Source organism: Falco peregrinus, chromosome 10, assembly GCF_023634155.1.
Source record: "Falco peregrinus isolate bFalPer1 chromosome 10, bFalPer1.pri, whole genome shotgun sequence".
In the NCBI taxonomy this organism is placed as follows: Eukaryota; Metazoa; Chordata; class Aves; order Falconiformes; family Falconidae; genus Falco; species Falco peregrinus.
In genome coordinates, this window is record NC_073730.1 from 441459 (window position 1) to 467470 (window position 26012).

At 39.9% G+C, this 26012-nt stretch overlaps 1 protein-coding gene and 1 long non-coding RNA gene across 5 annotated transcripts in view; one reads left to right on the forward strand and one right to left on the reverse strand.

Annotated features, from left to right (window-relative positions):
- NR5A2 (nuclear receptor subfamily 5 group A member 2) overlaps window positions 1-26012 on the reverse strand; it is a 96164-nt gene that overhangs the window by 16860 nt on the left and 53292 nt on the right. For 3 of the 4 annotated variants that reach the window (XM_027793339.2, XM_005242020.3, XM_055815077.1), the window contains one exon: window positions 13757-13904. In XM_027793339.2, coding sequence (XP_027649140.1) covers window positions 13757-13904 — 148 coding nt within the window. Of the gene's footprint in view, window positions 1-13756; window positions 13905-15630; window positions 25039-26012 lie in introns of those variants that run through there. The other variant, XM_027793340.2, reaches the window with a different exon arrangement.
- Window positions 3474-21411, forward strand: LOC114013450 (uncharacterized). The gene is made up of 3 exons (XR_003556422.2): window positions 3474-10383; window positions 15340-15429; window positions 21287-21411. It is a non-coding gene; the product is annotated as an uncharacterized LOC114013450 (long non-coding RNA).

A 26012-nucleotide genomic window follows, 5' to 3' on the forward strand; every position in this document is an offset into this window, starting at 1 on the left:
TGCTGCGTGTTTGAGGGGCACAATGATCTCTGAATTTTACAGCATGCGTAGTGAATTTTTAGCAGGAATGCTCTTAATTGCTTTGTTCCCTCTTTACTCCCTGGCTCACCTCTGGTAGTTTTAGCTATGGTTTTAATTAATTTTGAGGGTCTTTTTTCCTCTGTATCCAAACAGAAAGGGAGGAAGAAATGCAGCAGGTAAGACCTGGCCAGGTGGAGCACAGTGTGCAGTCTGGACGACACCACTCTCACAGTAACCTCTTAGCAATGTTCCCCTCTGAAAGAATGTTTTCAGTGGGCCATGTGTTTTCCAGCACTGTAGGGGATGTGAATCTGATACCAGTCCTTTTCGACCTTGCTGGTGACTCCGTTCTCTAAAGCCAAGTGTCTCCCAGATGAGATGGACTTAGACAAGAGAGAAGGACCTTCCCAAGCTACCACCCATCCAGCCTGCCTTGGACTGAGCTTGAAGAACAGCTGGTATCATTTGTTCTGCTTAGGCTATGGGTTTTCCCCTAGTGAAAGACTGGATAGCATCATCTATCTTGTCCTGAGCGCTTCACTGATCTCTATTACAATTGTTGGTGTTAGGAGAGTGGAAAGATGCTGTTGTAGTGTTGTTCCCACCTCTGATGTTGAAGTCTTTCTCTTTCTTGAGATAAGACTTTTCTTCACCTGGCAAGCAAAGGTGGTGTGCACTATGGTTATAATACACATCAAACTGTTCCAGTACTGGAGATGATGTTAAATGTAGGATTTTCCTCATCAATCTTTGAATAATCTTATAAAGAACTCTTAAAATGTGCTTACGGGAATGGCCATGTGCAAATTAAACTTTTGCAAGCACTGTGAACTCTTTTGAAGCTTACTCTTTCAGTTTGTCCTGTACTCTGCACAGGACCAGGGTAATCCACGGAACCCCTGCTCTGAGAGGCTCACCCAGTCTTGGTAGCAGCTTTGCCAGAGCCTACAGTGGTTTTCACCCCCCTCCCCTTTCCTGCCAGGAGAAGTCATCGGGACACACTCCAAGCCACAAGCTTGGGAAGAAGTGTTTCTGCACAGTCCCTTTCTGCCTCCCAATTCACGATCACAGCTGCGTTCAAGGCTGGGCCATAAAGCTTCTTGCTGAATTTTCCTTCATTGTTTCTTTTCTGTTTGCTTCTGTTTCCTCCCTCTCCACCTCTGGCTTGGCTTTGATCACAGTTCCATGGTTTCTTTTTCCTTCCTGGCCTTTTCCCCTGGTTTTCTTGACTCCTTTCCTACCTCAGGCCCTCCGGTCTTTCTCTGTTCCTCTGATCCACATCACCGCTGTCCTTCATTTTCACTGACTGCTTCTGGCCCCTGCTCTGCCCAGATATTCTCTCCTCTGCCGCTCTCCTCCATTCATTCTTCCAGATCCTTCCCCTCCACCCCCTGGCCTCCCATGTCATTCTCCTGCTACTTCTTTTCATTGCTTCTTTATAGCATGTCACCTCTCTATTTTAACTCCCTCGGAGACAGCCATTACTTCAGTTCTCTTCCGGTGTCCAATCTTGCCCAAGTAGAAAAGGGATAAGAGAAAAAGGGGAATTTAGCATGGTCTACAGTGCATCTCCAGTAAATGGCTGACCGTCACCCATACATAAAATTTCAGGTAAAGGCTTCTGGAATGTGTGGGTTTAGCTAGAAATACCTGAGGAACAGGTTTTAGTCTATATGTTCTGGTTTAAAAAGTATTTAGTAAGTTGTCTGTTACCACTGCAAAGTAAATTTAGCCATTATATTCCTTTAACACTTTCCTCATTCAGTGAAGCATTTGAGCACATGTTCCAATTAAGATTATCGGGTGGTCTCACTGGCTCCAAGATTAAGGATATTCATTAATTTGTCTGTATCTTAATATATAGCCATTTATTCCCATGATATGCTGGAAAACTTGGCTAACAAAAGTAGCCAGAGATAAACACTTCTGCCAACAGCAGCTAAAAAGATTCTATATAATCCCATACTTCCTCTGTTACATATATAACACATTCAAGCTTGCACCTTAAACAACTAAAACGTATATTAAAAATGGGTCAGAAATTACAGAAGTATTCCGAAGGTAGATGCATATGCAAATGTGGGTTACGTGCAGGTAGTTTTTCCCCCTTACAGGAGCTGTTGAAAAGCCATACTTACTAGTATTCCATAAACATATTAGAGAGGGAAAAACTGCAGAGCACAATGATTGTGTTATTCTGAAATCCCCACTATCTCCACACAAAGGCAGCAGTACAGAATACAAATATTGCTTGATACCCATGTTTCTAATTACTTGCGAGATTTGTATCTAACAAATATATGACCTAATTTTCTCTCAAGCATCTAATCCTATTGTTATTTCAAAACCTTGTAAAATATGCATTTTAGAAAAAAACAACATGAAAAGAAAAAGTACTTGCTGAAGATGGTTAATCTTTTTTGCTGTCGCTTGCAGCTGCAGACAAGCAGACAACATAAACTAGTAATGATCAGACTGGATCATATACAGGTATCAAATAATGCCATTGTACTCAACAGTTACGTGAGAGATGAATTTGCATCATTCATTGCCTTTTATGAAATTCAGGACAAATCAACAGTGATTATTAAATTTCCTCTATAATTTAGTGTAGTTTATAAAAAAAAGATCAGCTATGAAACAGGAGGCTATCTCTGGAATTCTTGCAAGAATTATATCACTCATGACTCCTATACCCAGGGCTGAAATGAATGATTATTTATTAAAAATACTGATTTAATTCTTAACTATACCTTATAACCCCAGCATTTGTATTTTATTCCTTTTATATTATGTGGGGTTTTTTTTCCACAAAAATAATTAATTGGAGATTTCATTTTAAAGTGTACCTGTTAGACGCTGTCCTAGTTTCTTCCATACTGCCTGGATGATGTGTGGAACCTACATGGGAGGCTGGACTAAAACCTGTCAGCTCACTGAAAAAGTGTTCTCAGGAGCAAATGGCTGTTCATCAAAGTCGTCACTCCATACACCATCATTTATCATGTATAAGAAATTTAAGGACTGATTTTTAATTGACTTTGCTATGGGGTTTGGCAGATAAAGTAAAGTGAATATGTCTTTGCTTTTGTTTCTCTATAAAGAAAGCAGAAAAAAGCAGAGAAATAGAAGAATAAGGCGAAAGAAAATCCACTTTGTCTTGCATGTGCTAAAATTCACTTCTAAAAATAGCCTCTCAAAGGGTGAATTTTCAAAATATTGGCACTGCTTTTGACCTTAATATGAAAATTCAGCAATGAGCTACTTTCATGTTAAGTAAATTATAAAGGAAAGGATCCAATTTTTCCAAAATCTATTAAAAATATTTTAAATCAGATACCTTTTAACAATGGTCTTTGTTATGGTGTCTGTAGACATTTCAAGCAATGTTGTTTCAATATGGTTGTACCTTAGGCAGTATCTTTGATACTCTGGATTTCACCACTATTTACAAATCTAGATAACTGTTGTTACCATTTACCAGATAGGGTAGTTGAGATATTATTTAAGAACTTCAAAGCTCCATAGTCAGTAACGGAGTCAGAAGCAGAATTAGCGACAAGAGGGTTGATTTCTCTGTTGGGCAATGCTGGCTCCATGAAAGGAGAACATCCCTCATGAGATGATTCTGAAATGAGGTTTTGTCCATATTCATTGGCTTTACTTTCCCAGATGATTAAAGTAGAAAAGCGGAATAGCTCTTCTAGTGGCAGAATGGAGGAGGTGGAGGAGCCTGGCTGCTTTGCTTGAGACCCAGAGAAGAGCGAAAAGTTCCAGGAGCAGACTGCCTATGTAACTGTTCTCCTGGCCCTCATCATCGCTAATAAGAGATTTATCCCTAGTTCCCAAGGCAATGTGGGACACACAGCAGCAAGAGACTACATAAGATTGCTGACAACTGCTCATATTAGAAGTTATTAAATGTGAACTTGGCAGATGGGGAAAAGTTTTTAAGAACTGTGAAATTAGGAGACTCATGATAAATTTAAACTTCTTGCCTATAAAATTTACTTTCACTGATTTGGGGACAAGAAAGGACCTGTATAATCATCATAGTTACCTCCTTCAGCCTTCTGCTCAATGCAAGCCATAGATCTCCATCCAGCAGTTGGACAAGTCTGTAACTTTTGACTGAGCTGTATCATAATAATTTAAAGAAGCAGTCATCTTGATTTCAGATTTCAAGAAACAGAGCCTCCGTCATACCCAGAGATGAGGTCTTCCAAAAGACAGTGGCCTTCGCCTTTAAATTTGTCTATTTCTAATATAATTAATCCCAAACTGATACTACATAGCTAATCCTGCAGATGTATTCTCATTGACTTCCATGGGATGTGCACAGGAGCTGTTGTTTACTACATTAAACTTTTAGCAAATACCATGTTGCCTCACCTTATTACATCTCAATTACCACAGCATTTCCTCCTTTGGCCTTGGCAAACCGTGCTGCCAAGACACCCCTCCGAGCTCATTGCTTCCCCATCTTTTTGCATCTTCCCTTTTCCCTGCTACATCAGACATAAATTGTGTTCACTTTCAAGGTCTTGTAGCTGTTCCTTCCTTACCCATCATCAGTCATTCAGCACCACGAGGTCGTCTCCTGCCTCTGACTTGCCTGCAGTGCCGTGTCCATTTTCCACTCACCACCTTTGCAGACCAAGTACTTTTCTGCTTTCTCTGCTCTGCCTCTCGTGTTTAATATGCCAGACCTATTTATGTAACTTCTTCATATTTCCTCTCAAACCTTTTTGTTGTGACATTTGAGACAAGCCTGGGCTGTAGGTGTACTGGAATTGTGCCTGTCACCCTTGCACTGTCTGCCAGTCAGCACCTGTTCATCATCACCTATGTAGATTGTATACTGTAAAGGAGCATTTTAAAAAATCATCTGCCGTTAAGGATTCCTAATCATAAAATTAGTAAATGTTACTATTAATTAAGTTTGCCACAGCGAAAGGATTGTCCTAGCTAGATGTCTTATTCTAAATTCTCTGGTTTCATTCCGAGCCTATCTGAAGATGAGATGTTAATTTCAAAAAGTCTGTTCGAAATACTGTTAGTACAGCAAAAAATAATAAAGAATCCAAGGGGGCAAATATTTTGTCAGAAATTAGTATGTGGAAAAACATACTTAAATAAATCTTGGTTTTATCTATTAGTCAGCTGTCAGCTAATAATAAATTATATTCAGTCCCTCCCTTGTTATAAATACATATTGATTAGTTTTAAACTCTGAACTTCAGAATGAGTTATATCTGGTCATTGCTAAACTGCTCTCTTCACTAAGAAAAAAAATCCTCAACACCTATTATATTGCATTTAATTAAGACAAGCATCAGCTTTATGTACCATTATTTGCTTCTGCCAAGTCTCTATGGCATAAATATTGAGCAGTCACATCTCCTGAATACTAATTAATCCTTCCTGAATTCCAAATGATTACATAAAGTTTAGGAAATGTTTCTTTGCCAGTATTATCCTCCAATGCTTACTGTAGTTAGACATTAGGGTTGAGATATAAGCGTGGATTTGACAAGCGTGCAGGAAGTATTTTTCTAAATTTAAATGTAATGTGGGGAAGCCTGAAAGCCCTGGCTCAGTGCTAATTGTACAGAATCCTCAACTGCTCGCTATCTGGTGTTCACCAGGTGCAATCTTACAAGTACACTTGGTAAAAGAGTGACAAGAATATAAGAAAACTGCCAATGGATTTAATAAAACCACCCCACAATAACAGCCCAGTTATACATGTATATTATAAATAACATATTTGTTAAAAAAAATAACACCAAAAAACAGGGGCAAAAGTAGTTGTATATTTGCAAACTATCAAAAGTAAAAGTGGCTAGAGTGACCACTCTGAACACTGCATTAAACTCTAAGTGCCATTTGTCGCTTCGAGTAAGAAGTGGACACATTTGTGAAGCCCAGCCTGCCCCTGGACAAGTGCTCCGTTACCGGCCAGTGCTGGCTTGCCAAGGGAGGCTGGTGTGTGATACTCTTTGCTTCAAATTCATAGCACCTACTTCAGATCCCGGGACTGAAGGTGCTTTGTGAAGATGAAGTAGTGTTATCTGTGGGCTTCTTGGTATCCTGCCAGAGAACCACCAGGACCACTTCACAGGAAGGAGAATAGAGTCCCTGAAAACTACAAATGCTCACACCTACCCAACAAGAGCATGAGAATGGCTGTGCTGGCACTCTGGACCAGCTAGACCACTGTCCCATCTTTGACAGGAGCAGATGCCCTAGGGAATAGTGTAAGAAGAAGAAAAGCATGGAGCGATGCATCCCAGGAGCAGCCGCTCAGGCGCCAGCAGCTGGAGGTTAGCAACAGCCAGAAGCAGTGGGGTTTGTATTTCATAGCTTTCGATGGATTTTCCTTCTGTTAAGTTCTCCATGTGACTTTAATAACCACAAAAACTTTCAACATCCTCTACGTCTTGGAGCAAGGAGTGCCAGAGCTGGATAATATGCTGCGTTGAAGAATGAATTCTTGTGTTTTGAGCCAGTCACCTGCTAGTTTAATTAGTTTCATTCTGATACTAAAATATCAGAATAATGGGAGGAAGAAGCAGCTTTTTAGCTAATTCGTGTTTGTTAGTAAGTTCCCATGATTTGTGGACTGTGCTTTGAAAAGCTAGGGCAGTCTTATTAAATAGAGAGTGTAAAAGGCAGATCCATATTTGTTGAAAATATAATATGATTATTAAGAAGGCTGCAATAAAGATCTGCATGCCAAAATTTGCTAGGTTATACCTTTAGGTCTGTATTACACTTAGGTGTCTATAATCCTGCATGAATTGGTTCTTGGATAATTCTTGGGTCTTGTGTCCTGTTTTCCTTTTGGTCTGATAAAGTCCCCTGCCTCACTAATTCCTTCATTTCATACTTCTTTTAGTTTGTGTGCATTTAAGCATTATAAGTACTACAAAAATTTAATCAATATTCTTTGTTATATTGCTTCCAGCTAATGCTTATACGCTTATTTTCCTATCTGCATACATGATACCCCAGATTTAATCCTCAGCAAAAACTGTGGAAGTGAAAATATGTGCAGCCCCATTTTCCATCATTGTTTGATGCTGCTTTTTATCTTATCTTTTCTGTATATTTAGATTGCAAGATTACTGGAGCAGAGATTCGGCTAGTCTGTACATCTAATAGACCAATGATGTTACATAAAGTATATTAAAAAATGCGAGAGGTTTGGTTTGGGTTTTTTTTTGGCTCCAGAATGTTGCTTAACTGCATTGATGTGAGCTACTGGAGCCACGTGGAACACAGCACAGGCAGGCTTTGTGCTGCTGCTCCTTGGGTGCACGTCTGCAGGAGACTCCTTCCAGCCCTCCAAGGCTAAAGTCTGCCTCAAAATTGCTTCATTTCAGCCTGATTTGTCTGCAAGAAGAACTTCACAGGCACGTTTCTTTTCCAAAAGTGCAAATGGTGGAGCTTAGTACTTCAAATACCTCCTCCCATCTCAGCTCTGACACTTCAAGGAGACTAAAAGCAGGGAAATATTAATTTGCTAATATTCTTCTTATTTAACAGAAAAAGGAGTGGAGTTTTGCAGTTCTGGATGCATTTCTGCTGAACCCTTAAGTAAGGTTCTGGTTTGTTTGAAAACAGGGTTTTTTTGCTTGGGTTTGTTGTTTAAGCAAGAGCCCACTGTTTGTCATCCACAGCGATTAAATGTTTACCGTTTCTACGGGACCCTCTTGTCTCGTGCTAAGTGAGATGTGAGATCAATAGCGGCTCTGCAATTATTTGCCCATTGATAAAGCCTTCATTTATTAAATGAAGTACATTTATCTGTGTCCTGACGACGATAAGGCAGCAGTACCAATCAGCTACTGCCCAATCTAGCATTTAGCTCCACAGGCAGACAAGTGCCTGGACATGGGTCAAGGGATGTCTAACTTTCTTCCTATTGGCATTTCACTTTACAAACTGCTCTGGTGGGAGACATCCTTGATGAATTCAGATAATAAAAACTAGTAGGACAGATGGGAAGTTTTGGTGAAGAGAAGATGGCTGATTTCAGGTTAAGTCTCCACTCTGTAAAGCTACCGGATGGTAAAATGAAGAGATCTGTTGCATCAGAAGATGATAGAGAATATCCCATGCAAGGTACTCATTTGGTTCTTTGAACATCGTTTAAATTTAGTCATTTAGCAAATTTATTTGCTGAAAAAATTATCTGAACTTTATGGTAGGAAGCAACTCATAGAAACAGTGAGGCAAATTTTGGCTCCACTAACAGCAATGTGATGTTCTCGTTGGCTTTAGTGAGGCCAAGGTTTCACCCCAGTGGAGCATGCCAATCTATGTCAGTCCCAGAACTGGAGAATTCAACAGCATATGTCAGGCAGCAATTTGCTGCTATTTGTATTTTCTTTTTTTTTATTATTATTATTTATTTTATTTTATTTATTTTTAATTATGTTATATGACAAAAAAGGGAGTTTCCAAACTAATGTCAAATTTGGTACTGAAAATTGAAACAGGCGATAAACTGACACATTTGCTTTTTCTATTGCTGTGGTTTAACCCCAATCAGCAACTAAGCCAAAACCAGCACATCTATCTGTAGTGTATCTTCTTTCAAACCAGCAATTATTAAAGACAAAGAAATGGTTTGTATTTGTTTTTAGGCCTGGCCTATTTTTTGATTGTGCACTAGTTATATGCTATAGAAAAATTAGGTGTATTATTACTCTGGGATTAGGGTAAAGAAGTGGCATTATCCTCAATTTGGTTAGCTTTGGGAAAGCAAGATACTTTTATTCTCATTTAGTGGTAATTTTGATAAACAGTTGTACAATGAAGTGATCAGCATCTTTCTCAGATGTGTTCTTTCCATGTTTTGGACATGAGTTCATAAAGTAGTGTTAAAAGTAGGTTTAACACTCAGGTCTGTCAAAGATTTCTTTATTCTTTCCCATTATTGCCTGGCCACTGACTTTCCACCGTGTGATTACGGTTGCTGAATTGTCATGGCTCTGTCAGTTCTTTTTGCTTGAAAGAAACGTGTCAAATGCAACTAAGTAGCCAAGAAAATCCAGGTTGCCATATCTCTTCACCTGCTGATTTTTTTTAATCCATGTATCTTCAGACTGTGAAAAAAAATGGGCTGATAAAGCACAATTTGACTCAGGTATGGTATGTTGCTTACCTTCACTCCCTTAGCTGGAATTAAGGAAATAATACCTCTGTATGTGAAAACTCAGGAATGACGCACCAAAAACCAGGTATGTTTTGGAGTTTACAAATAGGATGTCACCCTCAGCCAAAAAAAGGTTGGCAAGGGTAATTGCTATCAGAACTGGTGTCCTGGTTTACTTCAAAGCAAGCTAGTAGCTCAAGATAATTGGAATGGAGATTGATAACAAATTGGTATTTCTAGGCCACCTAAATAGAAAACTACTTTCAAATAAATCATACTGGTAGATGGGTTGCTCCTTTGCAATAAAATGCTTTGGCTTCAGCAGTCCAGCTCATCTTCAAATAAAACATTCAATCAGCATCTGGTGTATCATTTGCAGCAAAGACAGATGTTGGTACAGAATTCAGAGTTTTCCGTCAGAGATCATGTCAGGGAAGAAGGGACTAGAAGATGGCTTAGCAGTTATACCAGGCTACACAACCAAAACTGTGAAGGGCAGTTTTGGTCACAAGACCTGTTTCTATTTGCTTTACTGTGATCTCAGGTGTCAATTAGACTGGTTGATTTGTGTAATGCTGTTCTGGTGTGCAGCGAGAGAGGGAAGCAACGTGTTTGTTTATGTGTAGGGAGGAGGTACACAGTGATAAATTGCCACGGTGGACTGACTCCTGGGAAGGCTGTGATTCTTTAAGGGAACCCTGATGGACTAGTGTAGTAGATCTGTAGATTAAGAAAGTGGATCAGAGTAATGTGATGGAATTTATATTTTGTCCAAACGTCCTATGTCTTAACAGAGTAATTGCCTGACCACTGATGGTGCAGTGAAGCTGTGAAGGGAAGGGTCTCTGCTGGTGCTTTAATGTCCTTATGAATCAAGGCTTTTGTCCATCTAAAACACAGCTGAGTCTGTACTGTGCACGATATGGTAATCTCCAGAGTGATAGTGGTGATTCTGCTGATTCTCTTTGATTTGTTCTCTGACTTTTTAACCTGTGAGAGCACAAGAGCTGAAGGACTGATTCAGCTGAAGTGGTTATCTGCTGAGAACAACAGTTCAGGTGTGATGAAGTTGCTCCTCTCCAGACATTGGCAGTGACTGGGCTGAAGGATGGCATAAGGAACCACCAAGGGTAGACGGACAGTCACTGAAGTATGAAGATCCATGTACATGAAGGAAGACTTTTATGTACAGAGAGGTAAGAACTACCTAGCTGTAAAGATACTTGCTTTTTATAACTGGTGGAGGGAATTTAAAAGTTACATAACTCTACATATATCAATACTATGTAGAACTAAACTAAAGAGATGTCACACTTAAGAAACTAGTTAACAAATTATTCTGGCTTATTAAATAATTCCTGAGTCAACTGTACCATTATATACTTGGCAGTGTTGATCAGATGGGCCCAGCTGGACCAGACGGCCCGCTGGAGAAAGCTGGCTGGCTTACTGGAGTGGAGTCTTCCTGGCTGCAGAAAGAGTTGTGCACTGCTAGCCACAAAGGCTACAATAAATATGCATCTGCCTAAGCTTCAACAGCATCTTCTTTAATGCTACCATCAATCAAAAGCATTTTCCTGTATAAACCCTTTGGAACTTTTGATGAGTAGATAACAAACAATTACCTGTCTCATTTAAAATCTAGCAAGCAAAAGTGATATGACTTACTTGTGTTTTGAAAAGTTATTGTAAGTGCTTTGGGTTTTGAACATTATTTTATTGTTAGTTTACTAAGATAATCACTTCTGAAATGTTAGGAAAAAAGGCAGGAACAAAGTTCTTTGCCCTGAAGGAGATTGCCATGTTGTGAAGAGACAGACAATACGTTACTGCCATGAATACCAAACAGCTTTACAAGGCAGCCTCCTACCTGGGCGGTTATAAAAAACAAACAGCTTCTTCTTAATAAATTAATTCTGCGGATTATTGACTTTGTGTTGCCTTTGAGAGGCTTTATATTAGACATATATTTTTCAAGCAAGTACTATACTAAAGAACAATAAGATAAGGTTTTAGTTGTTTGGTTAACCCTGTGGGTGAAGATCCTCAGAAATGAAAAAAGGCTGGTATGTCTTGAGGCGCTTTTTATTCCATTAAACATTATGGGGTCAGATTTTCAATGAGAGTCAGCTAAGGTTTTTGATTTTTTTTTATTTTTATTAAGCGGTATATTTTTGGCATTAAGACCGATTTTCTGTTTAGACGCCTAAGAGATGTAGGTATGTGTCAAATGCACCTAGATACTTAGGTACAATAATTGCTCCCAGTTATTTATGTAGGATTTGATGCTTAGATAGTTTTGACAGCCCTGCTGAATGCCTGCCAGCGTTCTTAGGCACTTCAATGTCTTCAAAACCTGACTCACTTTTAGGTTGTGAGGTGTCTTATTAACTCCAGCCAGATGATTCATTCATACTTTTGGGCACAGACTTAAGTATTTAGCTGGAAAGGGTATCTGTGTTTTTCATTTCGGTTTTGTCATCATTCTCATTAAATATTTGCTTCAGTCCTGTGGGTCAAGTGGTAACACCTTTATATTTTATTCTTTGCAGAATAACGTCAGGCTTTGACTATTAGCAAATGGAATTATGTAGTATGCTAGCTAATGAACTAATTGGTTTCAAAGGTGTTGAACCTTTCTTAGCTACATCACTTTTATATGCAAGTGATGTGACTACAAGGCTCCTATTAGCAGTAGAATTACTCTTTTTGTAGTAGCATAAATGAGAAAAAAACTGGATAACCTGGCTTTATCCTAACTGGATAAAATTTGTAAGGTATTCCTGCCCAACTGCTTCAGAAGTTGGGCACGCTACCTGGCAGAATTATGAGAGCTAAAGATGTAAGAACAATTCCTAAATCAATGAAAAGTACTAGAAGAGCTGGTGAAACTCATCAAACAAAAAGGCCACCTAAATGTGAGAATTTTCCAAATGCACTTCACTTACTCAGCTAATTTAAAATATCACTGAACTGAGATGAAAACTCTAAATATTTTATCAGGGGGAAGCTACAGGCTCTTTAGGCGTTTCTGTGCCACTGTCTAATGACTGAAAAACTCAGTTATTAGGAGTTAGGAAAACTGAATTCTTGTTATTCATCAGATTAATTCATAAAACAGAATTTCTGTAACAGATGGCTGGCTTTTCCTTCTCCAAATCTAGGACATGGAAAGCAACTAAGCTCTGAATACAAAATGTTAATAGTTACCAGGGAAATCCATCATCTCTTCCTAGGATTCAGAATGTACATACATCATAACAATCAATTCTATTAGCATAGTTCTAATTTTTAAAATAATTCTTTTTTTTTCTACATGTTCTGTGTCCTATACCTCTGAAGTATTGATCTTTTATGGTCCCTGTATTTAAAGAAAGCTTCACTGAAAATTTTCCAAAGCAGGTTCAAACTATAAACACCACATGGAGGGACATATTTAAGACAGTAATTGATGCTTTACAGTGTAACCAAACCTGTTGTTGCAATTGTATTATAACAATTTATTTGTAGAATTTAATTCCTTTATGAAGTTTTTTTAAAAAAACTGAAAATTAAAGAAAAGCATTACTAAATGCCACCGCTGCTGGTATTTCTTTCGTTGTTGTGCTTGGTTCAACCGTTCACTCTCTTTGTGGACAAAATGTCTTCTGAGTAAAATAGGAGTTTGGGCTATGGAGGTATGGCTGGCTCTGGACCTGATTTATATTTTTAACTCTCCCCTTTTAACTGTCTGAACAGAAATTCACTTGGCCAAAGTTTATTTAGACCAGCTTTATTAAGTCAACATACTGCAAACCTGAAACTGAGGACAGGCAGAAAATCTGTTCCTCTGGAGTCAATAGGAATCCATCTCCCTAAGCCCTTTTTCATTCCTGGCACTGGTGATTTTTCTTGACTGATTCATTGGAGGGCACTGGTTTAACTAATTTGTCTTGCATAGGTATCTTTCCCATTCTATGTCCTCTCCACTAGTACAAAACAATCTTCTCTTTAAAGGTTATTTCCTGGCCAGATCTGTCATAAAGCTATTATCATTAATTTGCACTTTAAGAGTTCCTTTCACTTTTTAAAAACTGTGAGATACATTCCTGATTTATGGGTTGTGATGTGACAGCCATCATATGCAAAGAAGATTGTTTATACTTACCACAGATGCCTTTGAAAAAGAAAGATATTTCAACCATATCCCCACTCCGTCTGCTTTACATAACTGTATTCAATATCACAGAAAAACATGGCAATCTGTACTTTCCACTGTTCTCCAGAATTTCTAATAGAATTTTATCCTTGTTCTGGAATATTCAGAAATCACATACAGAAACACAAAAAGCTTGTAATACTTATTAAATTCCATAGGTTTTAGGAGTAATTTCCATAGAAACTCACTTCTAATCCTAACACATAATTTTCCTGCAAGTGATATTTAAGAAATAATCTTACTGTGAATCTTATTAAATATATTTCGATATCATGTTTTTCAGGAAAAAAATAAGAAAAGCAAAATATTTTCAATGTTTTTAGGAAAAAAACCCAGTCCATTATTAAGTACGAAGAGTAGAGTGTACCTACCTAAACTAAACAGCACCAGGAATTTGAGACACACAAATTCTCGTAGATCAAACTGCAGGGAACGAAGCTTTGCTACTAGTTCTTGTGCATGGCTCATAAGATTGTTGAGGGTGGCTCCAGCTTGGGATGCTATTACAGAATAATCCACCTGTAAAACAGAATTGCATTTCTGTCTGGTTGTCACACCCACGGAATCCCTTTAGGATGTTTCAAGCAATTACATACAACCGGGATACTCCTGGATAAAAGAATCATTCTCAATTTAGTGATGTTATCAAGTCAAGATAATTTTATATATAAATCAGATTTAGTACAACGGTATGTATTGAAAATATTATTAAAAAATGTCACATCACTGTGAATGCTTGTTTGTCTGTACTAGCTTTTTGTAGAAGCTTTATATATGAGAAGAGCTTATGGTAGCTTATAGGCTTATGGTAGCTGTCCCCATATTGGTTCGTTTGATTCATTTGTGTCTCTTGTTTTCATTGTAATTGTATGATCTTGCAAAGCAAGACTGATGAAATGAGCTTCACACCTACACTGGGCGTATTAGTCCAGCAGGACATAACGTTATTAATGGGAAATGGTCCCGTGTCCGTAACTTGGCCAGAAACCTCTATTCAAGCCCAGAAATGTCGGTGTGTTCCCACAGGAAGCAGAGGTATTGTGTGGGCGGTTTCTGTTCTCCTTAGCTACACAAAATCCTGGTATTTGTTGGAGCTGGTTCCAACAGACTTGTCCTGGCGAGTTGTCCCTGCTAGCAAAGGCAGAGGGGCAGGTGTGTGACACGGGCCAGCTGCACATTGTTCCCAGCAGAGCCACACCAAGCTGCTTTCCCTGGGGCACAGAGAGAAGTGGGACGGCGCCGGGGGGCTGCTGCCCTGGTCTTGCTGCCCGTCTGCTCTCGGGGCAGGCTGACCTGTCTTATGAGATTTCCAAAGTGACACCTGTATATCGAGATCCAACAGGCAGCTGATATTAACACACCCTGTTATAAAAGGTGATATTCACAAGTAAAGTATACCCAAAGCCTGTTATAGCTGACACATCCCTGGGCGATCCTTGGATCTCGGGCAACCCCCCTACTGCTTGCACTCTGCAACCATTCTGGCTAAGCCCAGTCCCACCATGGGGATGTTCCCATGCACGCGGCCGTACCAGCCCCTGCCACTCTGAAGATGTGCATGCTTTGTCACGGGATGGTGACCAGCGGAGAAGTGCTCAGGTACCGCAGCCTGCGGGAACGCCGCCGCATGAAGGCAAAGCAGAGGGGCCAGGACGAGTCCACTCTGAGACAGGCTGGCAGCTCCCAGACCGGGCAGCTCCAGCTGGTGTATCAGGAGCTGGTGATCTGAGCAACTGCTTCAACTGAATACGCCTTCAGCTCAGCCCTGTTTACACCAGGGTTAGATATTCCCCTCCGGTGCCACCGTCCCGCAGAAATGGCCAGGTGTGTTGCTTGCTCCTGCCATGAACCACTCCTGGCCAACTGGCCAAGACCTCACCAGGTTATTGATACATTTTCAAAATGCCTTTTCCTGCCTGGCTGCTCTAATATTACCAACAGCTTTCTTTTTTAGGAGCCTCCACAGCAACAGGGAAATTTGCTGACCACACCATGTAGGCATACGTAAGCGAAGTCTGGCTCTAAACTAAGACCAAGCACAATGGTAAGTACACACTTTGGGTTAATGATTTGTCTAAAGGTATTGGTGCTCTAATCCCACCTTTAAGGTCCCCCATAATAAAGTAGTGAATAAAGAATGGCCAGGTATCACCAGAGGAAATGGGCCAATACTGCAAAAATTTGTTTTTCTAGGCACTGATCCCTTAAAATCTCTTTAAAAAAAAATAATATGTTGAGGCATGTATTTTGAAGGATGTTTTTTTTATTTTAAAACTACTGAATTGATTTTGCTTGAGTATGAAGAGCAGTAAAGCAAGAAAAAAAACTGAAAGACTTTAAATCTGACAAAATTTTCGCCAGACAAGGTAGAGAGATGATTGAAAGGAACTAAAAATAACTTCTCCCGGTGATGACCTTAATATAATCAATAGGTTACTGACTTTTAATACAACATTTTATTTATATATACTCTTAGTGGTTCCAAGGCATTGACTGAAGGAAACTGTACAAGAAAAATGAAGTTACAGTTTTTGTATGGATATTAAGAATAACACTGCTCCAAGTCTGCAAAGTATTTAAAGCTGTGGTTATGTTTCAGTTAAGTAAATGGATTATGGTTAAGTATCCTGTGAGGTAGGTTTCACTGCTTGCTTTTACACCTGGGAAAACTGAAGTAGTAGCCTTAAATTGCTTACTCAGGGCCAAAGAAATTGGTGACAAAACTAGCATCTGGTCTTTGGAAATCCCAGCCAAACCATCTTTCATAAACTACTTTCTAGTTCATCTGTTATTTCTCTCTCTTTGTATACATACTCATACATATTTCTTTATATATAAGTATATATACTTATACAAATAGTAAGAAAAAAATATAAGTAACATACCTCAAATACTTTTTACTTAAAGAGCAGTTTAATATAGTGACAGGATTCAACTACTTCATATTGAGAAACTGGTCACATATAAATAACAAGTTTCACATCTTAATTTCCCTTTTGTAATTGTTAAGGGGGGGAGCTCAAAATCCCTCACTGAGGTTCCAGTTTGTGGGGGAAATATGCTATTCACTTCATAATAAGAAGTTAAGATGTCTGAATGTCAAGAATATCAGTGCAGTGGCCTTAGCGCAGTGATTATGCCATAATGGAAAAACCCAGTAGATGCCTGGATCTCCCACCATCCCTCTACTGGAGAGCTCTCAGGCAACCTGCTACTCTTTCAGGTGCATTTAATATTTGCAGCACCAGCAAATTTGTCTGGGAGGCAAGTCCTCATCTGCCACTCACCAAGAGCAGGCTGTATTAAATTTTTATATTTATTGACATTTCATTACCATAATTGACTGCAGTTGGTTCTCTAGTAGAAGGCACAGGGCTGCGTCTTAAGCAGGAGAATTAGTCCCTTGAGTAGGATTTGCAATTAAAAACAACACAGAATGGATTTTCTTTTTATTGTGTAAATATGATGAGTTGAATTTTCAGCTTTAACTAGAGAATACTGGGTGTGCAGAAGGCTTTTTTAAAGAGTGAGCAAAATTATGAGTCAGTGGAAAGACGACCCCCAAAGGTGTCAATCAGTTTATACAAAATCAACTGTGCATGAAAAAGCCTCAGTTAATGTCTATTCTGAAAACGTGGTCACATTAAAGAGTATGCTGTCTTGCTTGCTTGGTCCTGTATGCAGAAATTCATACTAAAAGATGTATTAATTATTTTCTTTCCAATTCATAATTAAAAATGTGTTTAAAAGGAAAAGTTTAAAACAGCCTGGATCTTGAGCAAAATGTTTAATTGCATACTGAAGTCGTAGCATTTACTTTATATTGCATCATTAATTTCCTTGGGTAAAATCAAATCCACAACTGAAATAAATTATTCTTGCTTCCCAATTAATAGTATATCATTCCACAGTTGACTTTGATGTTGAAGGTGGTATGTTGACTGGCATTGTTGAAAACAGAAGCTTTGGTAAAGCTTTCACATAACCTCATTTGGAAGTGAAATGACAGGTGTGAAGTTATGGCTGCAGACAAATGGAAGTGTGAATTCCTCGTGTACCTGTACACAGTGCCATCTTACATCATGAATACAGTAGTGGTGAAGAAGTAATGACAGAGGCTTAATTGGATTAGCTCGATGCAAAAGCAATGCAGACAGAACGGCTTATAACTTACGCTGCTGCCTGCTCTTGCCACTCTGGTGCTTAAACTGGGCACGTTTAAGGTTAGTGTGGGCATTGCTATGTATGCTATACTTCAGGCTGTGCTGTGGTAGACCATTAGCTAACTGAAGTGCCTAAATCTAAAATTAGGTACTCAAAACTTCTGTTCTGCTGCCACCTAACTCAGTGCCTCAGGTCCTCACAGTTCCACCTTCCACCAGCCCTTTGGGTGCCAAACTGCCTCTGGGCATGGCCAGGACTGCCCAAGTCCTGTCAGTGGTAAATAACTGTGTGTCCAGCTCATGATATAGATCTTCTTGCATTTATGTACTACATGGCTCTCATCTACCTAAGGCAGCAAAAATGCCAAAGGCAGGAGTTCTTCAGCAGCCGTACTTCAGGCATGGGAAATCCAGGGTCGGATCTCCAGCCTAAAGAGTGCATGAAGTAAATAAGGCAGCTGGAGTATCTTTCTGAAAGCGAGAGATACCAAGTTTCTTGAGGTAAACCTGGCACATCTTTGTGGATATCTTCTGATCATGAGTATTGGGCAGAAAGAGGGGAACGTCTGGCTTAGTTTGGAGAAGAAGGATTTGCTTGGTGCTTAGCTCTAGGAGGGAGCTTCCAGCTGGGAATCCCAAGTAGAAGAATGTGCCTAAGTCCTTTGGACGAGCAGCATTTGTGTCATACCTCTCTCCTCAGCATTTCTCAAGGCAAACTCTTACAGTTACGACCTAGCTTGCTGCTGGCCTTCCCTGCTCCCTGTGTTGCAGAGGTAAGGGCTCGGCAGGTGATGCTGCAGGCTCTGCCAGAGGGCAGGGCAGCACAGAGGCACTAGCAGCAAAGGAGAAGAAATAAAAAAGATGATAGTATTAGTAACAGGGTCGTAACTTAAATTGGGCTGCAGAAAGACATAGCAATACTGTGTATTGTTTCTAAATCCTTTTCTTGATACAGTTGAGAATGACTTACAGGTCCAAATCCCTTCACTGTCAATGAAAGCAAGCTAGGCCAGCACTGCTTGTTAACGAAAATACTACTTTATAACAACACAACATAACTAAGTACTTGGAGTTCAGCAGCATTTACATATTCAGCTATCAAGTAGTTTCTCAACTGATAAACAGAATGGTAAGAGAGATGGAAGTGACTAATTCTGCGGATTTTTTTCTCACATGAAGGTCTCATTTAACATAGCGAGATATTCAAGGCAGAACAAAAGACAAAGGTTTTTTACAACATGGAACTATACCCTGGGCTAAACAAACGCTGAGGCTGAAGGCCAGAAACTCAGGGAGTACTTGTGCCTTTTTGTTTTGCAAATGATTTATCATGGTAATGAATGACTCTTGAAGCCAAATCCCTGGTTTAACTGGGCTCAAACAGAAACTTTCTGGTGTAGTCAGGTGGTGGCCTCTGGTATCAAACTCCTCTCTATACCCACAAAACGGAGCCTAACATTTAATGGTGGAATCAGGTTCCTTCCTTCTGAAATTAAATTGTTTGATTTCCAGGATATGATAGTGGGGTCATATGGCGTGTGGGAATGTGGTGTGGAACTGTATCCTCCCTTTTCAATGCTTCAGCAAGCTTGAAACAGTCTCCAGAATATAAGGTCGGAGTGATTTTCCTTGTTGATGGCTGTTAGCAGGTACTGGCCGTCACTGAATGCCATTCCTTTCAGCCAGAACAGGAATTGTGCAATAATAAAGCCCCTGCTGCGGCTGTATATGGTACCTGTGTAATGGACAAGTATTCTAGCAGACTAAGGTAGTTCAAGTTAGTGAAAAACTGATGTCATATTTCATGTAGTGAAGTAGATCACTGTGTTTGGGGCACAAAGGCAAGGGGCCCAGTGGGTGCCACGGTGCAGCAAAGGGACCGTCCCTCTCCTCGGTGCGACCCTGGACAGCACCGCCAGCTACTGCTGCCGGGGGGGGCTGCTCCCCCCCATCCCGCCCTGGCACGAACTGCACTGAAAGCCTGGGGGTGGCGCGCAATGGGCTGCCCGGGGTCTGGGAGTCCTGATCCCGCTGAGAGCCTGCGAGTTGGCTCTAGTGTATGGGTGTGCGGGTAGATGAGTCTTTTTCTTAGAAGGATGCGTTCAGCACAGTATATAGCAAACAAGTTAACTTAGTATCACAACCATAATTACTCTTCCACCGTTTCCTGACATACATATTTCAGCGGCAGCTACAGTAGTTATAAAACTAATTTTTAACTTCTCATATAATTAGTATTTCCATTAAAAACATTTAAAGCAGCATCTGTGTTACATTTCTAAGCAAATGAATGTGCAAAAACGATTTGAAGAGGTGCCTATGTACAAAAATTGAGGAGGACTCAGCACAGACAAAACCAGCAGTTATGCTTATATTGGGTTTGGGTATGCTAATTAAAATTGTGATGACTTACACAGCGTAAGATGCTTGTCGTTTTAACAGGATACACAATAATAGAAGATAATTAATTAAGTTGCCAGTGGACCTTTCCCCTAGGATTATGTTATTGTGCTTGCTAATTAGCTATAATATGTAAATAGTAGCACTCCAAAGTACTGCATTTACTTTGTTTAACTTAGTTTCAGAAAAATTAGTACATCAAGAATGGAAAAAGTCTATGCCCTATAGTTAATCATATATAGATTCATTTATATTGGATATAGTTAGGTTATAAACCATATAACAATAAAAGTATTTTTAAGCTTCATGCACATAGCTATTTTAATTAGTAGCATTAAATTTTCCACTCTAGTAATGGTGACTATTAGGCTCTTCAAATTATGAGTATGAAGACTTTAAAGTAATATGCAGAATGTAGCTAACCTAGAGTACAATAGGATCCATTTATTGGATTGAATATCTATAAACTTCATCGGAAGACAGACCATCACTGGAAATTTTTCGTGAAAGTTTAGGTAACAACACAAGGGCTGTGCTAACTCAGACTTTCTTCAGGAGCTTTTAACCATTTAAGTTCATTTCCCCTTATTACGCTCTTATCTTACTCAAATTTCTACTCTACTATTTTAAATTCTTTCCCAATGGAAGACTGGATGTGCTCACTTTGAATCCTGTCAGCATCACTACTCCAATAGGCAGCTGGGCAGACTGGGGTAGTGCTTTCTTCTTTGAGCTGTGTCTCTGAACAACTTCTCTCATGTTGGGCAGGCTTAAAATCAAATATGGGACTTTACATGAGTTTATATAGAGAAATTGGTTTGCTAGTATGGGACTTGTATGGAGGATCAGCAGCCTTGAAGAAACTCTGCCAGACACCAGGCAAATAGCTTTCGTTCTCTTTACAGGAGCAATGTGTACAGAATACAAAAGAAATGTGTTTCCTATGAACACAACAGAGTTAGTATGTGGGAAGCGGAACACTTCTGGCATGCAAGGATTAGTGTTGGGTGCCGTCTCCATGACTTTTTACTGCAACTTGTATTTTAGACTTAAAACCATAGTGCTATGATGGTTTCATGGCAATATAGCAAAGCAAATGTAAATTGGGATCAGTTTGTTCACAGGTGTGTCCATAGCTACTTGGAAGGCTCAAACTGTTTAATGAGTATTTGGACAAACCTGAACTGGGCATTTCATGATTATAACTGAATTTTGATGTGTTTTACCTAGGTTAACTGAGAACATCTAGTTCAGCCTGAAAAAGCAGCTAGCAGAGTATCTGCTTAAGGCATGAGGCACTTTTAACAACTAGCACAACCTTGTTTTCTTTTCCTTTAGGCAGAAACCACTGGAGTGAGGGACTGTGCAAGCCTGGCTACAAGGGAAACAAACTACTACACTGAACAGCAAAATAATGAATGCTTGACCTCACTTGTATCCACCTCGAATCAAATTCTGTGTGTGTTTGCCTCTGTAAGGACTTCTAGATTTGGCCCTCAAATGCCAATACCTTTTTTCTACCAGCTACAGCTATGAAGCCTCACTGACTGCAATCACAAATCTAAGGGGGGAAAAAAAAGTATATATATAAAGACTGTTTTCCAAGAACATAAGAAGTAACAGCATTCCAGTAGATATCCATTAACTTTCTATATCTATGACTAGTGTATGTATTTTTAGCCATTTCTTAGGATGAACAAAAAAGCCTGTTTTGTTATGTGCTTTTTTCTGCCAGCTCTTTTATCTTGTCCTTCAGAGACACTCCTTCCTCTAACACTCTTGTAACGTTTTGTACAACAGTGATCTTCTGCAATGGTGATCTTTCTTTGTGATACAGCCATCTGTAGCCCATAGTTCGGAAGTTCAGCTGCATCTTGAGAATCTTTCCAGTGGCAAGGTGATTTTTCCTTGAACTTGCAGGTCTGTTCCCTAGACAAATAGAGTCTCCAAAGGCCTCAGCACATACAGCTACATTGGGACAGTAGAAGCCTTCTTTGCAAGTGGGTAAGTCTAACAGAGATAACATTACCACAGAAAATTCCCCACACCACACATCACCACCTTTCAATAAGGTACCTACAAAGTATCCCATCTAGGGAGAGGTTCGACCCACAAAATTCTGATCTAAATTGTAGCTCAATTTTGATTTGCTTCAAAACACAACACTGTTAAGATCTTGGTTATGTCTCATGCTCTTCTCTGGTGCTATACTTTAGAATACAAATCCAGATGGAAAGATGTACTTGTGTGATGACTTCAACAAAATCAGTAGTTTCAACAACCTCAAAAAAAGGAATCTGAGATTTAGGCACATTTTTGGACCACCTTTTTAACCTGAAAGGCTTTGACCAAACTCAGCAGAGGGAGGATTTGGCAAGGAAGTACGAACAAAATGAGCAGCTTATGTCTGGGCAGCAGAGGCTACAATTCATGTGTTGCGTGTTGACTGCAGCATGAAAATGCATGAACAATGATATTCTGTATAGAGCTTTAGTATCTACCATGTGTGTGCTGGATCGTGGAAGGTGGCAATGTATAGCTGGTGTAGAAGATAGAAAAGGGAAGTGCTCCGGTTCGAGGAATTGAAGTTCTATAATTAGAAATGGTCTGTTAAAATTACATGCCACATGGCAAGCCTATGAAACTTGGCATGTGGAGAGCATATTGGCAATGATTTGCAATTAACCACCACATTGCAAATCACTCCTTAGCTATTTTCTATTATGAAATTTGGAGAGTTGTAAAATGTATTTGTGCTACTTTTTTTCCTTTTGAAATGGTAATTGCTACTGCTGAGGGGCAGTACTTAGTGCAGAAAATGAAGTACGCAGCATAGGGAGGAACTTGTTTCTGAGGAACTGCTGAGGAATTGTAATGATCTGAAAAAAGTGCTTTCTTGAAACACATACACACAAAAGAGCTTCATTTATGAAATTCCAACCAAATAAATAACAAAATAAAATAAAACACAGTCTTTTTTTTCTGCAAGGGCCAATGCTTACAAGTTTGTTGCTGACTGCACCTTTTCCCCATCAAAGTGGGAACAGTAGATTGACACTGGGTAAAACTCATAAGCCAATGGCTTGAGAGAAATGCAGATGTATGGAAATGTGAGAGGAATGCCCTAAGGTAATGGGGTTTGAGCCAATGCGTTTGAAAATTATTGAGTGTGCTTCTAACTACTAGCCCATTTTAGATACCTAGTATGAAACTGACAGTGGTATGGCCCTGGGGAGCTGGATGAAGTTTGACTTTTGCATCTGAGGAACAGAGGCTGTGCAGCCTAAGTGGAGGAAGCAGGTGTGTTCTAATTAAGTGGTGATAATTTCCCCCCAACAGTTTCCCCCTTGATTGTGATCGTAAAAGGACTGTTTGTGTGTAGCTTTTGTGAAGGGATATATTAAAGAAAGCAAGGAGTGAGGCTTCTGAGGTCTTAAATTTGCTAACTTGTGACAATAATCATGATCTCTCAGGTAATAAAGTAGGCTGTCTAGCTCAGGTCCGCAGTTTAAAGTTAGTATCTTTGAAAACCAGACAACTGACTGTAATTTTGCTCATAGTGCTTTGCTGGTAGCAGTAAATAAAAACATCAGAAGTGTCAGAGGGCTTTCCACATTAATTAATCAATTAATTATTATGAGATGGTGGCAGTTATTTTCCTGTCTCTACTGGAGGAACTGAAAGGATCAGAGCAGCAGCCAGGAGGTATGCAGCACTTCGTGCAATAGCAAAACCTCATCATGTCTGGGTCTAGAAGTGTGGCTTTCCAGAATTATTTTACACTTAATACAGAGGAGACAGACATGGTCGTAACTGTCCTTTCATAAATACATTTGAACTGGTGTTGTGTCTTAGAATGACAACAGACGGAGTGGATGCTGCCAGGGTGGTCCATCCTGACACTTGGGATAAGAAACAGTTGTACTGGATCAGCTTGACTGAACAAGTAACTCACGGCTGAGCTGGAATGCTGAAAGGCAGGGGACAGCAGCCGAAGCCGGAATGGCTCAGGACAAGTCACTTAGAAGCACTGTCCAGGCACGCCGGGATGGTGTTAAAAAAGCCAGTGTTCAGCTGGAGCTGAGACTCGCAAGGGATGTCAAATTGTAGTTAGGGGATGAACAAGGAACCCGTGAGACTTGCTGTGATCAGCGAGTGATTTAGTGGCAGCAAACACAGATCAGACAAGGCACTCAGTGCCGCCTCGGCCTCAGCCTTTACCAGCAAGGTCTCCAGGGTCTGTGCTTTGCAGTAGGACTCAAGAAGAGTGACCAGCATCGGGTCTAAGTTGGAAAAAAGAGAGATTTAGAGCAGAGTGAAGAAAAAATGTTCTCCCCCTGAAGATGGTTAGGCAGTGGGCACGGCTGCACAGGGAAGTTTTGCATTTGCCAACCCTGGGGGTTTTCTAAGTCCTGAGAAACCTGGTTTGAGCAGGGAGTTGAACTAGATACTCCTTAAAATCCCTTCCAGCCTGGATTATTCTGTGATTTTAAGATTTGTGGCTCTGGCAATTCTAAGGATTTTAAACCTTCTGCTTAGCTCACCCAGCGTTGTCCCTCTAAATAAAAGAGGTTCTTCAATGAATGATTTTCACCCATGAAAATAATTTAAATAGATATGTTTAAAAGTAAATACTTTTGAAGGACAAATGGCATACAAGTAGCATACTGGCATAGCAATTGCGTGTCTGCGATACCTGAACAACCAACGGGCTTTCTGTAAGCACGCGTGCCATGCAGCCCAGCGAGAGCAGGTGCTGCCAGCGCAGCTGTGCCTGCTCCTGTAAGCAGTCTGGCTTTCAGTGTAGGATGGCTGTGCCTAGAGCTGAACGAGATCAGGACAATAGAGTGGCATTATGTGCAGATTTCAGACTCGTTCCAGTTTCAAAAACAGCAGTCGGAGACTGCGTATTTACTGCTGGTCTGGTGACTCCCTGTTTCTCAAGGAGAATCTGTGGTGCATCCATGGGAGTATGTTCTCCAGTCATTAGCAAGCATGCAATGGGAAGGAGTCTATCCATAAGGAACGGGACTGACTGTAGTGTTCTTGTTTGCTCTTCCCGTACTATGGCTCCTTGCTCTCCAAGCAGCCTAAGTGTGAAGAGGAAAGTACAGAAGATGATGGGGGACACTGGGGGTGCTTGCATCGACTTCAAAAAGACAAACTTTGGAATATAGAAGTGAAATTGGGTTGAAAGGAGAACATATTAAACCCATTTGACAAACCTGGGGCAAAAATGGATGCAATCAGTCCAGTTTAGTCAGGTTTTAATTTGGTTGGAGACTATAATTCTGCCTGGAAAGATACAACTTCCAAAACTAGCTGATGATTTGCAAGCAGTACCTTTAATAACAATCCTGCTACCTGTTGTCCAACAGTGATGAAATGTTCTGCTTTGCCTTGAGATCATGTACAGGTGGGATTTTTTTGCAAGAAAGGATAAAAGTGGCTAACGAGGTAAGAATTATTACTGTGGAAAAATGGGGACAATGGCTAGAATTTAAGGGTATTTAGTTGTCTCTAATGATTTCAGGGGGACTTAGGCACTCAGTACCTTTAAAAACTAGCTAATCACATCACAAACAAGACACTAATTTACCAGTTCTCTCAGGAACAGAAACCTGTCAATATACTTATAGTTTTATAAACAAAGGAATAAGCAAGCACCTTGTGTGATAGATAAAATAATTGCCTGTACAATTGTCCATGTTTTGGAGAAGATGAAATGGAAAGGGGATCACTCATTTTCTCAATAGCACCAATATAAATCAAGAGTAATGAAACTAATTTTTGCCCATATAATTAGGGAGTACAACTTTATCTCAGATAGGTTAGTGATTTCCACAAAGGTACAGGAGTCAGTTCCATAGCTAGAATTTGAATTTGCCCACTCCTTTTCTTGGACAAGTTGACCATTTCTCCCTTCAACTGTACACCCTTTAATCATAAATGCAAACAGCTATTTCTCCTTCTGATTCTTACAAACACTTGTTCTTAGTGTTAAGAAATGGCTACAATTTTAAAACTATAACTAAGGCTGTAAGCAGATCCCACAACATGCAGA